At 39.0% G+C, this 12,394-nt stretch overlaps 1 protein-coding gene across 3 annotated transcripts; it reads left to right on the top strand.

The window, feature by feature from the left end:
• Positions 1 to 649: 649 nt before the first annotated feature.
• On the top strand, positions 650 to 11,311 carry gdnfa (glial cell derived neurotrophic factor a). 3 transcript variants are annotated; one of them, XM_055040394.1, is made up of 3 exons: positions 650 to 708; positions 4,916 to 5,146; positions 10,240 to 11,311. In XM_055040394.1, the coding sequence occupies exons 2-3, from the start codon at positions 4,942 to 4,944 to the stop codon at positions 10,797 to 10,799; spliced, it is 765 nt and encodes a 254-aa protein (XP_054896369.1). In that variant the 5' UTR covers positions 650 to 708; positions 4,916 to 4,941; the 3' UTR covers positions 10,800 to 11,311. The 3 variants fall into 3 exon arrangements, with proteins under 3 accessions (XP_054896369.1, XP_054896368.1, XP_054896367.1); XM_055040393.1 differs by lacking the exon at positions 650 to 708 and adding an exon at positions 2,198 to 2,851; XM_055040392.1 differs by lacking the exon at positions 650 to 708 and having other exon boundaries at positions 4,796 to 5,146.
• The last annotated feature ends 1,083 nt before the right edge of the window (positions 11,312 to 12,394 follow it).

Below are 12,394 nucleotides of genomic sequence, written 5' to 3'. Positions count from 1 at the left end.
GAAAACTTAAAAAGGAAATTAACAACACTTCCTGTTTTTCCATGATCCTTTGTCATGGCCGTTTATGACCATGTTGTCCTTTTGTAAAGGAGGCTTAAGAAGTGATACTCAGGAAGACAAAAACATTGAATCAGTAAATCGTATCACAAACGCCGTCAGTGAGGAAGAATTAGGTTTTGATAGTCAAAAGGTAATAGGAGCCTTTGAAAAGTAAAACTCGCATTCCTTCAAAAGACGAGATGATGTGAAAAGAATTAAGAATTGCAAAATAAGTATGAGCTGAGTTAAAATTAACCGGGTATTGTCACTGAAAATGAAGCCGCAGCTGTCTGGTAACACAATAAAACCATGTGAGAACTTGACAGGGAGGAATCCATATGATGAGGACTTGGCAGAGTGCAACGTCGACGAAGCACGGATGGGCAGGGCCCAGCTAAATTGCCTGAAAGAAAAACATGTATAAACAAGACGTTTTGGGATTGTGAGCAAACAAATCTGAACTTTAATGCTGCTGAGTAACAGGTAAGTCAGTGCGGATTTAGGGTGTCAGAGTGAGGAGTTTCAGCCTTTTATTGAACAGCTCGCCTTCTTTCTCTCTTTTTTTGTAAGAGCGTCGCACGTAAAAATTCGAACCAGAGCGCTTCTTGGACACGCAAGTGTTTACCTGTGGTCGGATCTGGTGTCCTGGCTCGGGAACACTGAGTTTCAGTGAGTAACTTGTGGAATTCAGATCTGCAGGAGATAAATAAGCAGCAGTGGCGTCACCAAGGGGGGACCAAAGAGGGCAGTGAGCACTTCTACAGGCTTACTGAGCAACCTCCAACTCCGGCAACGCTGTCTTATAGAAATATATCTATTAGAAATTAGCAGTGACCGTTCATTGCATGATGGTCTTCTGGGTGAGCACATGTAAACACCCAACCGCATAACATAGAACTCATTTTGTAGGTGATGTAACATTAGAAACACTGCAAACTACAAAATACTTTTTAATTCTATTTTAATTGGGTAAATTGTTCAATAACAGGTGGTTAAAAGGAGTTTATGCTGTATAAAAACATACATTTAAAAAAGCCTTTAAATTTGTTGATTCACAACCTACAAATCAGATTTAAACCACCGAATTAAACATGTGGAAAAGCTTTAGCCAAGTTGTTCAAGAAAACTTTATTTATTTTTCATCCCGTGGCTCCCCCAGCTACAATAAATTTGAACATTGCCTTTCATTTTATTATTATTACTTTCATTATTTTATTGTTGTTTTTTTTTTTTGTTTGTTTTTTTTTTTTTTTTTGGAATGAGCAAACTTAAGATTCCTAAATCAAAACAACTCATTTTGGTATAAACTTAATTATAAAAAATAGTAATAATAATAATAATAATAATAATAATAATAATAATAAAATACAACTCATTACGTTTTTTTTTTTTTTTTCATTATAAAGAGAATCAAGATTTTTTTCAATGGAATCTAAATTTTCACCATAGTATCATGGCTAATAAAAGAAAAGAAAATGAAATAAAATACAATCGTTTTTTGATCTGCTGTACCACCCCAAGATTTTTAACTGCTCACATCTGACCATTAAATTCAAATTTTCTATGAGTGCCCTTGGAAAGCAGGCTGTCTAACGCTGCTGCTTTCCCAGGTTTCTCTCATCACTTTGACCAGAACCCAATTACTCCCACACCAACATGCGCCAATGAACTTCTCTCTCTCTTTCTCTCTCTCTCTCTCTCTCTCTCTCAGCATCGAGTTTGCACTGAAATAAACTCTCAAATTTAAAGCAGCCCAGAAAAAAAGTAGTTCCTTAAAAGCTCCCTTCGCGTCTGCACGAGCACGCTCCGAGTAAATAGCAGGTGAAGTGGCACTCCTGCATTTGAGCTGTGTGCAGCCCTGAGACGGAACTTGACACTGCAGGCGCACGGAGCGCGGAGATCAGGTTAGAAACATGCACCGCAACAGAACATCTCCAAATCGCATTCCGCATACTGAAATCTAATCCGAGGACATCAGGATGTGTGACATAATCCTCAAGACATCTGAAAACTTCGCTCCTCCAAACAAGGCTCCAGGGGTGGTTTGGAGAGAAATGCGGACCTCTGTTACTCACTGTTTGCGCTGCATGGCTCTATAAAAGAGGGGGCGGACACCAACTGCCCCCCAAACGTCAGAGAGCATTGAACTATAAATCTTTCCAAACAGCCCCTCTGCGCCTGGCGCGGTGCTGTGCGCAGACATCTGCCCCTGCTTCAGTCCAATATGAGGACGACGCGTGTGGAGACTTCTGCGTAAACACAGAGTGACTTGGAGGAAGTAGAAAACACTTATCTGAATATCTGTTGTTTACTATGGCGAGATTGGTGAGAAATACCGGAGATTCTGGACAAAGTACAACTGGGCTGTTTTACCAAGAGGCAGATGAACGGTAACAACACACCTCTGGGGCTTTTCTAGTCTGTTGGACATTCTGATGTCTTTATTGGACTCCTTTCGATCGGAGATGGTGGAGCTCTCTCGGATTTCCAGAGTGGAAACGTAGCATCCAATTAATCAGCGACTGCAACTGTACTCCGCTAGGCGCAGAGGCACTTTGGTCCGCCGTCTTCAGAGACGCATGGTTTATTCAGCGCACTGAGTCGGAATACGGAGAACAAATCTGGCACAACAGAGAGGCCTTTTTCCTCCTGTACTTGGACTAATATTGATTTAAGGGAATTCTCCTTTTGGAGACTCTGACATGATTTACGCAGCTAAGTCAGCTGGGGACACTCCAGGAGTTGCGCTTTCTGTTTGGATTTTACTATAAACTACTAAGAAAATATTAGGTCTGCATGGGCCATATGTAAGGTAAGTGAATCTGTAATCGCTCTTCGTTACAGGGAGTATAAATCTCAAGCAAAATGAGCCTCATTTTCATGTTTTTTTTCTTTAAAATAGCAAATTAAATATGAAATTACGCATTTAGACACTTCGTTCAGGTTTAGTGTGTATCCATACGTAGCTGTTTAGGTTTACAGCAGACTCAACGTGCCATTAGACAGAGTCACGTAAGCTCCGCGGATCGCCATCTGGCCAGCTCACCCCATTATTTAGGCTATCATTGCCAGAACGCTTCGGTGCGCGCTTTCACCAGCCGCGTTTGCGCGTGTTTGTTTTCTTGTTTGTGAGTCGCACCCTTTGCGCATCATCTGACATCAGATGAGAGAAAACGTATTTCATCCAAAACGCCAAATGTTTGCGCGTAAATGATCTGGGTATGAGACTTTGACAGAATATCACATTGACATAAATAAACTGTAGAAACAAGCTGAGTAATTTGCTTATATTTCATGCAGGTAGATGTGAATCAGGCTTCTTTCTTGTTAAAAAAAAAATATATATATATATATATATATATATATATATATATATATATATATATATATATATATATATATATATATATATATATATATATATATATATATATGGGGGTGTGTGTGTGTGTGTGGGGGGGGGGGTGATAGGCATATAATTACAAATTTTATTTTGCTTATGTGTTTTGTCCTCGCATGTCAAAAATAAGCAAAAATAAAAAATTGCAGCAAAGGTATGAAATTAAACTTTAAGGTTTAAAAGGTTTACAAACCTCCAAGTGATGCAGCCAAATTTGACAGAAAGTCTCACTTTAACCTCTTCAGTGTCACTAAAATATTCCTCAAAGTCAGCAACACAAGAAAGTGACTTGGTAGCGCTAGCTAAACAAATGTTTTAAATTTATTCTAATAAAGTGGCATAAACACAAACCACTGCTAATAATGCTACTCATTAGCATTTGTAGTTAGAGTATAGATGGTCTGTTGGCTAAGAAAATTTGACTTTCGCTTTGGAGCTACAGCTAAAGCAGAAAAGCCAATTTTCTGAAGCCAAAAAATCCCAATGAGCAATGTTTTTCCTGAAAGTGACATCAGCTCTCGAGCTACATAATGTTAAAACGTGGTTGAAAAGTGAAAGGTGAAAAGTCGCCCATGTTAGAACAACCGCTGATGTCTCAATGTTATCAAAATGTCGAAACAATTGAATAACTGTAACTAAGCACTGCTATAGTCAGACACAAAAACATGTCCACGCATATCCACTGTTCCCCGCTAAATATATTAATTTATAAAGCAGCCTATGTCAAAATTGTCACAAATTGGACGATTTTCACAAAAATGTAAAATTGTCTGAAAACGAGCCAAAAATTGCCATTGCCTGATTTATCTTTAGTCCTGTAAATCTGTAAATCAGAATAAAGTTGACTGAAATAATATTTTCAGTTAAAATGTCATTCAAATGTTAAGGAAGAATTGTTACTCCTCTTTAACATTGTTAATCTTATTCCTTCTCCACCAGCAGAGCAGGGAATGTGATCTGGGTTTAGTCTGTTGTGAAACAGGTTTGTTTTACCCTCCTCATTATGTGTTGTTGAAATAGTAATTCTACTTTTTTTGCCCCGCAAGAAATGTAGAAGTTATTGGAATTTAACAATATTTTGACTTTACATTCACATTTTAGTATCCTAGAATTCAGTGACAATAAAGTGACTAAAATTTAATGCCTTCCCAAATAATTTTTTGTAGTGTCTCAATCTGCTGTTGTACAATTTCATCGATAGATTTATATGTTGAGACACAAAAACAAAATCGGAATCAAACCTTGTTGACATGTTGGCACTGTTACCAGTATAATATGAGTTGTGGTACGTCTAGTCACTGTATTGTTTCATGTGCATGCTTTGAAAAGCATTGGTTGGCTTTCTGGGAGAAATCAGATGTTTTTCTAATTTGTTTGGCCTCAAAATATAAATGCTACAGCGCATCTATAAAGCCAAGCCAACTTTATTCATGAGCGTCTTTGAAACGGCAAGACTGACCAAGGTTTGTTTTGCAGCTTTCATCATAGGAACTGAGTCTAAGATGAAGTTATGGGATGTTCTGGCCACGTGTTTCTTGCTCCTGACCTCTGTCGCTACACGGCCTCTCTACCAAAACGCTCTGCAAGCCAAGAGGACTCGCTTCCCCAACAGCTACCGTGATTCTGGGTCTCTGCCTGTGGAAGACGAAGAGTCACTGTTCCAGCGTGAAGAGCACAACCTTCAGGAGATCTCCATGGAAGATCAGTGTAAGACATCTGATCAGATATATCAGTATAAGATGTGTAATAGCAACAGTTCTCTTTGAGTAGGATCAGTCATATATGTTCAGTTCCCAGTCTTGGACAAGTCAGTTAAGCACACGGGGGAATAACTTATTTTTCCTCTTTTGTGGAACAAATTTGTCCTGATATTATAAAGACACACCATCCTGTTTGCTTGGCCAGTCAAGAAAGGACACGTGCAATAAGTAAAATAAACAGCATCGACTGTCTAAATGCACATAAATATTGCTAAGTCACGTTTAAATGCTAAATAATGTGGTGCATCTTAACCTATTGCTCTTGAAAAACACCCTGTAAAGTGATTACTACTGGGTGAACAATCCAACTCAGAGGTTATCAGATGAAGGTCTTAATTTGTGATTTATTGCTGCTTTTGTGTTACATCATCATGTTGTCTAAACAAACCAGCAGCATGCAAAAGACTTTGAACAGCTCCAATCCTCAGCAGACTTCACTCTTCACATCTCCCTGTCTCCCCGTGTTTACATTCACCCCCTGCCTCTCAGTGCCTCAGACACCCATGCCGAAACTCAGACATCATGGCAGGTTTCAGAGGAGACGCTGAACCAGGTCACAGGAGGTTTTTTAAGGTGCAAAGGCTTGTCTGAAGCACTGAATAAGCCCCCTGTGTTTACATTCGTTCCGACAGAGACAGTGGGCAGGAATTTATTCTGTTTGGATCAGTGTGACACTGTGTCATCCTCACTTTGGAGTAATCACAGCCAACAACTAGATAAGGCATGGAACATTTGGGGCATGTGTTTGTCTTTGCCACTTCATATTGTGTTTGGAGCGCGGTGACATCACTGATCTGCAGTGTATCCCTAGACGATGAAGTCTTCAGGAACAGTGTAAACAAAGCGGCCATGCGGGGAGAGGGGATGGGTCGCTCGGTTTATGCTTAATGTCAAATAAAAACATGGTTTGCTGTTAAATTTTGTGACTGGAATGTGCAGGCTTCCGCTTTTAATGAGATTCATGCCAAAACAGGGTTCCTACATAGGCTGGAAAAGTTTTTTGAACTTGACTATGTTCAAACAATTTTCCACATCTGGAATAGTATGAAAAAAAATGTTGAAAATGCAATATTAGTTATATGTACAGACTTTATTTCCTACTATTCCATCTATCCATCCGCCCTGCTGGATCCATAAAGTCAGACCTCTTTATCTGACATTAATTCATTGTGAACCTTTTTTTCATTTGATTGAAAAGGACTGATATTTCTAGAAATGTGCACTGGAGTTTTAAAAGGAATAATGCCTAAAAGACAAAATCCTGTAAGTCTGGGGCCTTATTTTACATTTCTGCCTCGTTTGTGTTTATTTTAGACAGCAGCTCGCTCAATCGCTCCATGATTGATCGAGCAACATAATAGCAGAGTTTGATTCAGCTCATCGGGTGTCCCAGTATAATCTGTCGGCAGGTGCACTCTAGCTACCACGTCTTTCACCTGACCCACAGTGCAAGGTGTCTAAATCAAAGGATAGGTGTGTCTAAACAGATTGGCCCCAGAGTTCACCTGATACACGAAGGGCAGCCTAATCAGCTGTGGCGCTCGGACAGATCAGATAGCCAAGGTAAAGAAGAAGAGATAGAGGACACTGCAGAGTAGACGCTGCGTTAACCACAACACCACCTGCCAGATATCTCTCCCCGCCGGCTGTGACTCCTTGATGCACGTACAACAGGTTAACGCACATCTGAGCGCAGAGGCGTTGCCCCTGTTACGCAGATATGCTCAGGTAGTATAATTAGCATTTGACTAATTTAGTCATGACAGAAAGGAACGTTTTTACGACCTCGTTCACTGTTCCCATGCCTGTGCCAGTTCACATAACTTTTTAACGTGATCAACATGGAATTCAGCGCGGTCCAAATTTTTCACTTAGTCTTCGTCTTTTTTTTTTTTTTGCTCAGAGCAGATGCTACAGAGTTGTACAGCAGCATATTTTCGATTGTTTCATCCGAATAACTCAAAGCACATGACTTCCCTTTCTTACAGCCTTTCAAGTCTGTGCATATTACAATGACATCCATCAGACATTAAAGCACATTTGTGACTTGTTTGTGCTCGACTGTGTCAAACTTGGCAGTTCCTGTGAGAAAGCTCACAAATTTTGGCTGAGAGGTCAAACTCTCCAGGAGTTACGAGAAGACCTGGATGGTCCAGCAAACAACGTTTGTAAACACTGATTCTTCTTTAAAACCTCCCAGGATGAAATGAGAAAGAAATACAGAACAGAATTCACCTTTTTAAATAAGTAAAATTATCAGCACTGTTAGTGGGATTTTGAATTACAGTAATAACCTCTAAATGGATAAAATGCTATTTTATTGACATATTTTGAATTTAAAACCTAACTTGGGTCCTCTCAATGCTGACCTGTGATAAAAGTGCCTTCCAAAAGATCATGAGAAATCTGGATGCTTTCCAGCAGGGAAACAACATTAACAAACAGCATGAGCATGTAAAACATTAACGCATGTTCATGTTTTGGAATGACGAGTTACGAAATCCAATTGAAAATCTATGGCAAAAGCTTAAAACTGACAATCGTTGATGTTCTCCATTAATTCTAACTGAGCTTGAAATATTTCCGCCAAAATGTGGGCAAAACAAACATTTTCCAAACAGCTTGGATCTATAATTTCAGCAAAGACAAGCAAGACACTTGTCATTAGTCAAAAAAAATAAAAATTAAAAAAATAAAACAAAACAGAGAGAGCTATGTCTCAATTACGCATCACTTTGTGTTGGTCTGTCACATAAAATCTCAATGAGAGCTCGTGGCTCGTAATGTTTCGAAACGCCCGGTGGATTTCACATCGTATTTCACAAAAATCTGAAAACACATCTACGTAAATATAAACCCTGAAAATGATTTCCAAACAACAAATAGTGAACTTGTTGATTAACAAAGGGAACAAACATCAGATGGTGCGCCGGAACATTTGGTACCTGAACTTTAGTTATAGATCCTCTGGGGCCTTTTTGATCATGGGGTTGCACTTGCCTCCCACAGATGCCAGGAGACCCCAGATGTGAGGTTTGGAAGCTGATTTAAAACGTTCCAGATTCCTTTAGGCATTCTTTGAGTAAATCCTAATCATTTCAAACAAAATTCTTGGCTTCCCTGCATGTTTTTTTTATCAAGAACCCTCGTTTCCTTCAGGGATGGGGTGTTGTCAGCAAAATGTTTACATAGGTGGGAAGTCAAAATGCAGGTTTTGCCAACTGCTGGTTAAAGTGCTGAGCTTTGGTGCAATGACTCATTGCTTTTTGTAGCTTCATAAACACCAGAAAGAATAATTAAACAGCAGGAACAGAATAAACAATTGAAGCCAACAAAATCTTTTGTAGCGCTGACATTTTAATTAGGTATTTAAAGCTCCAGCTCGCTCAAAGAGCAAGTTAGGAATTACCAAAATATCAATCAGAAAATAGAATAAAGCCTTAAAGGAAGAACTGAACGTTACTAAGTAGAAAACTCAACATAGCATCACTGAAAGTGGTACAAAGTGTGCATTTACAATTTCTCTTGACATGACAATTATTTGAAATCAATACATAAAAAATTCTGGTGTTATTTGTAAAATTAGAAACGATAAAATCAAAGCTGGCTTTAGGATAATCACAGCTCAATATTAAAGTGGCATGACTCTTTTAAAATATGCTGAATGTCCCCTTATTTATTGGAATTTCATAACCGTATTTCAATTAACCTAGACTCTTTGGTGCTCTGTATGAGTATATTGTTTCTAAAAGCTGCACCATATTTATTTTTATGTCATAATCTTGTTCTTACTATACAATATGCTGTCCTTAATTATTTTATATAGTTTTTATTATTTATTTATTTATTTATTATCTTTGTCTGAACCTACATCCCTTGATGCTCCTGTTACACCTGAATTTCCCTGTTGTGGGGTAAAAAGAATATTTCTATTCTATTATTTATTTAACAAATTTGGAGATTAATAATAATATAAAATAAGAATACGAAGTAACAAAATTATATAAAAATGTGTAACATTTACGTAAGACTTTAACATAGTTGCAGATTAGTTTCTGTATCTTTTACATGAGGCTCTACATCCATTGATTGTGGTTCTGACCATCTGGGCCTGTTGACTCCTGAAACAAGAACCAAAGTAACTATTAGATATTATTTATTGGAATTTCATAACCGTATTTCAATTAACCTAGACTCTTTGGTGCTCTGTATGAAATATCAGACCACTGAATCATTGTTGAATTGTTGAATCATTGGCAAGTCCATCTGGTACCTGAAAACGTTGCAAATAAAAATGATTTGAAAGACTTGATATCACTAGATTAGAGTCTACATCAAGTAGATGAGTTGTTTTTCTTGTTTTTGTTTTATTTTTATTATTTTTGATGTCTTGTTCAAAAGTAATAGTTGGAGGCTTTGTCTGCAATAATTTAGTCTAGTTGTGAGTACAGAACTAGGGCAAAAAGTGAAACTCTTCGTCCAAGTCTACGTTCCAACGATCTTCTATGATCATGAAGTATGAATCATGAGTGAAACAGCGACACTCTGGATGCAAGTGGCTGACCAATGGTTTCCAATAGTGACTGGACGGGGTGTGGTGCTCTTTTAATGGGGGGCTTGAAGTCGAGCCATATTGAAAAGAATCAGCTAAGGTGGTTATATTAGGATGAATCAGAATGTAATGGTTTACACAAAATGAGTCAGAATCTCGCTGAGGAAAAGGGAAATCCACATTTCCCTTCTGAAACTGTCAGTTCTGTGACCAGATCAGACGGACGAATAGACGAAAAGACTTAAACGTTAAAGCGCTCAATTCAGAAGGAGCGAAATGAGCCGTGGCCTCTGGGCTACAAACAAGCTTCTGCAAGAATGGTCTGAGAAAAAGACTCCCTGTCATATTAAAGTTTTTGCAATAAGAATAGTTTATTATTAAAATTCACATGGGTCTAAAGGCGAGTGCCCCAATACTTTTGGATATATGGTGCCTCACTTTAAAAACTGAAGATTTATAAACTGATCTCCTTCTTCTGTACCTTACAGATGACATAGCAGCTCCCTATCCAGACCAGTTTGAGGATGTGATGGATTTTATCGAGGCTACCATCGGCAGACTCCGGAGGTCATCGGAAACTAGCGGGAACTCTGCAGGACGACGGGAGCAGAGACAGAGAGGAGCAGCAAACACAAGAGGCACGAGAGAAGAGAGGAGAGGGCATGGGGGGAAGAAAAAGGGTCGAGGCCGAGGAGGAGGCCGAGGAGGAAAGGGAGGCGGGGCGGAGAGAGAAAAGGAGAGGATATCTGTACAGAGTCGTGGTTGCTTACTAAAGGAGGTCCACCTCAATGTGACGGATTTGGGGTTGGGGTACCAGACCAAGGAGGAGCTGATCTTCCGGTACTGTAGCGGGCCCTGCATTGAGGCGGAGACCAACTATGACAAGATCCTGAACAACCTCACACACAACAAAAAGCTGGACAAGGACACGCCCTCACGCACCTGCTGTCGACCGATCGCCTTCGATGACGATTTGTCTTTTTTGGACGACGACGTGGTGTATCACACGCTGAAAAAGCATTCAGCTCGGAAGTGTGCCTGCGTCTGAGGAAGCCACGACAAAATACTACGGCGGACTTTGGATCATCTCAGCAGATGCTGCGTACAGAGGGATTGCTGTCAGACTGTGCTCTGGAGGGCAGGGTGTGTAGCCTCTTGTTTTTGTCAGCTGATATCAGGACGGGACAAAGTGGATTACAGCGAGAGTTCATGAGGGACAATGGAACAGCCGCTAAAGAAACAAACTGCGCAAATTCACATATAACCCTCCAGATTGTGCATAACGGTACCAGTTTACAACAGTTTAAATACTGTGACACCTACAGAATAGAAGGTGAAGAAAAACTCATCTTGCAAGGAGGATTTCATTTCCCAGGAATTCAGTTTTTCCTTGGCTGGCTGTCTCCAGATGAATGCAGAGAGTTGAGGAACCTCTCTCCGTTGTAGTCTAAATCACCTTCCCTGTATAGTCTTGATGTTGACATTCAGAGCCAAGGAAAACACACCAAAGTGCAGAAAAGGCTGGTGGAATGCATCTGCATAGGAAAAGCAATCAACATACAACTATATATATATATATCTATATATATATATATATATATATATATATATATATATATATATATATATATATATACACACACACGAGTCTTGTGTAAGAGGTATATTTATTGAGATGGAATTAACTTATTGTTATTTATTTCAATCCATTTTATGAAAGAAAAAGCTGTTTTTTCTTCTATTTATTAAATTGTTTCATTTGCTCTGGACAGTGCCAAAGTAGAGTTTTCCCATGCAAAAATATTTCAGGATTTTCTCAAAACTGCTAAGCTTAGAAAAACTTTTTTTTTTTTTTGCTGTCATTTAAATTCCATCTTTAACCATCCAAATAATGGTTATTCAACATAAAGGCAACATACAGAGACAGAGGAGGGGACCAGTAGATGAGTTATGGTAGAAATGATTGGTTGATTTTTAGCATTTCGAGACAGCAGCGTAGTTTCCATCATTTTTCACTAATGTGACCGCTCTTTGACATGGGAAACGTTATCTTTCTCCTCACAGAGCCTGACTTCTACATTAAAATCATCCATTCTTTATACTCTGTTTCTATAGAGGCGCATCGTAAACAACACTCTTTGATACGAATGTTGTTACTGCAGGAAGGCTCAAGGTTAGCTAGTTTTCGTATCGGTGAATCGACTGAAACAAAAAAACTCGGAAAGGAAACTGTATTGACTCGTGATTTGGGGCAGCAAGAGTAACCGTTCTAAACCTCAGCAAGCTGCAGTCACTTCATGACTTTGTTATTTCACCATTTTGCAATTGAAATTGAGTCCTACAAGATTGTTTTCAGATCCGAAAAGTAGCTCAGTCAGATTTTCATGCTGTGGCAACACGTTTACTGAAGGAGTTTTCATGGTACGTTTGTGTGACTGATTTAATTGGATGAAAATCATCAAAGGTGCAAATTAAACGATTGTCATTAACTTTTATAAGCTGTTGAAAACTTTGAATTTCCCCACATTAAGTCCCAGCTTCCAGGCACTTTTCAGTTACTTTCGCAACCTTCTGAAATGCATAATTAAAACAGCATTCAGCAATTCAAACTTGCTAAGTAGCACCAATGCACGAGAATTTTTT

This window comes from Poeciliopsis prolifica, unplaced genomic scaffold (assembly GCF_027474105.1).
Source record: "Poeciliopsis prolifica strain line A6 unplaced genomic scaffold, Auburn_PproV2 SCAFFOLD015, whole genome shotgun sequence".
Lineage (NCBI taxonomy): Eukaryota > Metazoa > Chordata > Actinopteri > Cyprinodontiformes > Poeciliidae > Poeciliopsis > Poeciliopsis prolifica.
Note: the sequence above shows the minus strand (reverse complement) of the source record. Positions and strands in the feature narration are given on the sequence as shown.

What these genes read in the sequence shown, in the direction of transcription:
- gdnfa (XM_055040392.1), top strand. Translation starts at nt 4,831, where the DNA reads ATGCTACAGCGCATCTATAAAGCCAAGCCAACTTTATTCATGAGCGTC. An exon ending in GATCTCCATGGAAGATCAGT is followed by an intron (nt 5,147 to 10,239) that starts GTAAGACATCTG and finishes TGTACCTTACAG; the next exon opens with ATGACATAGCAGCTCCCTAT.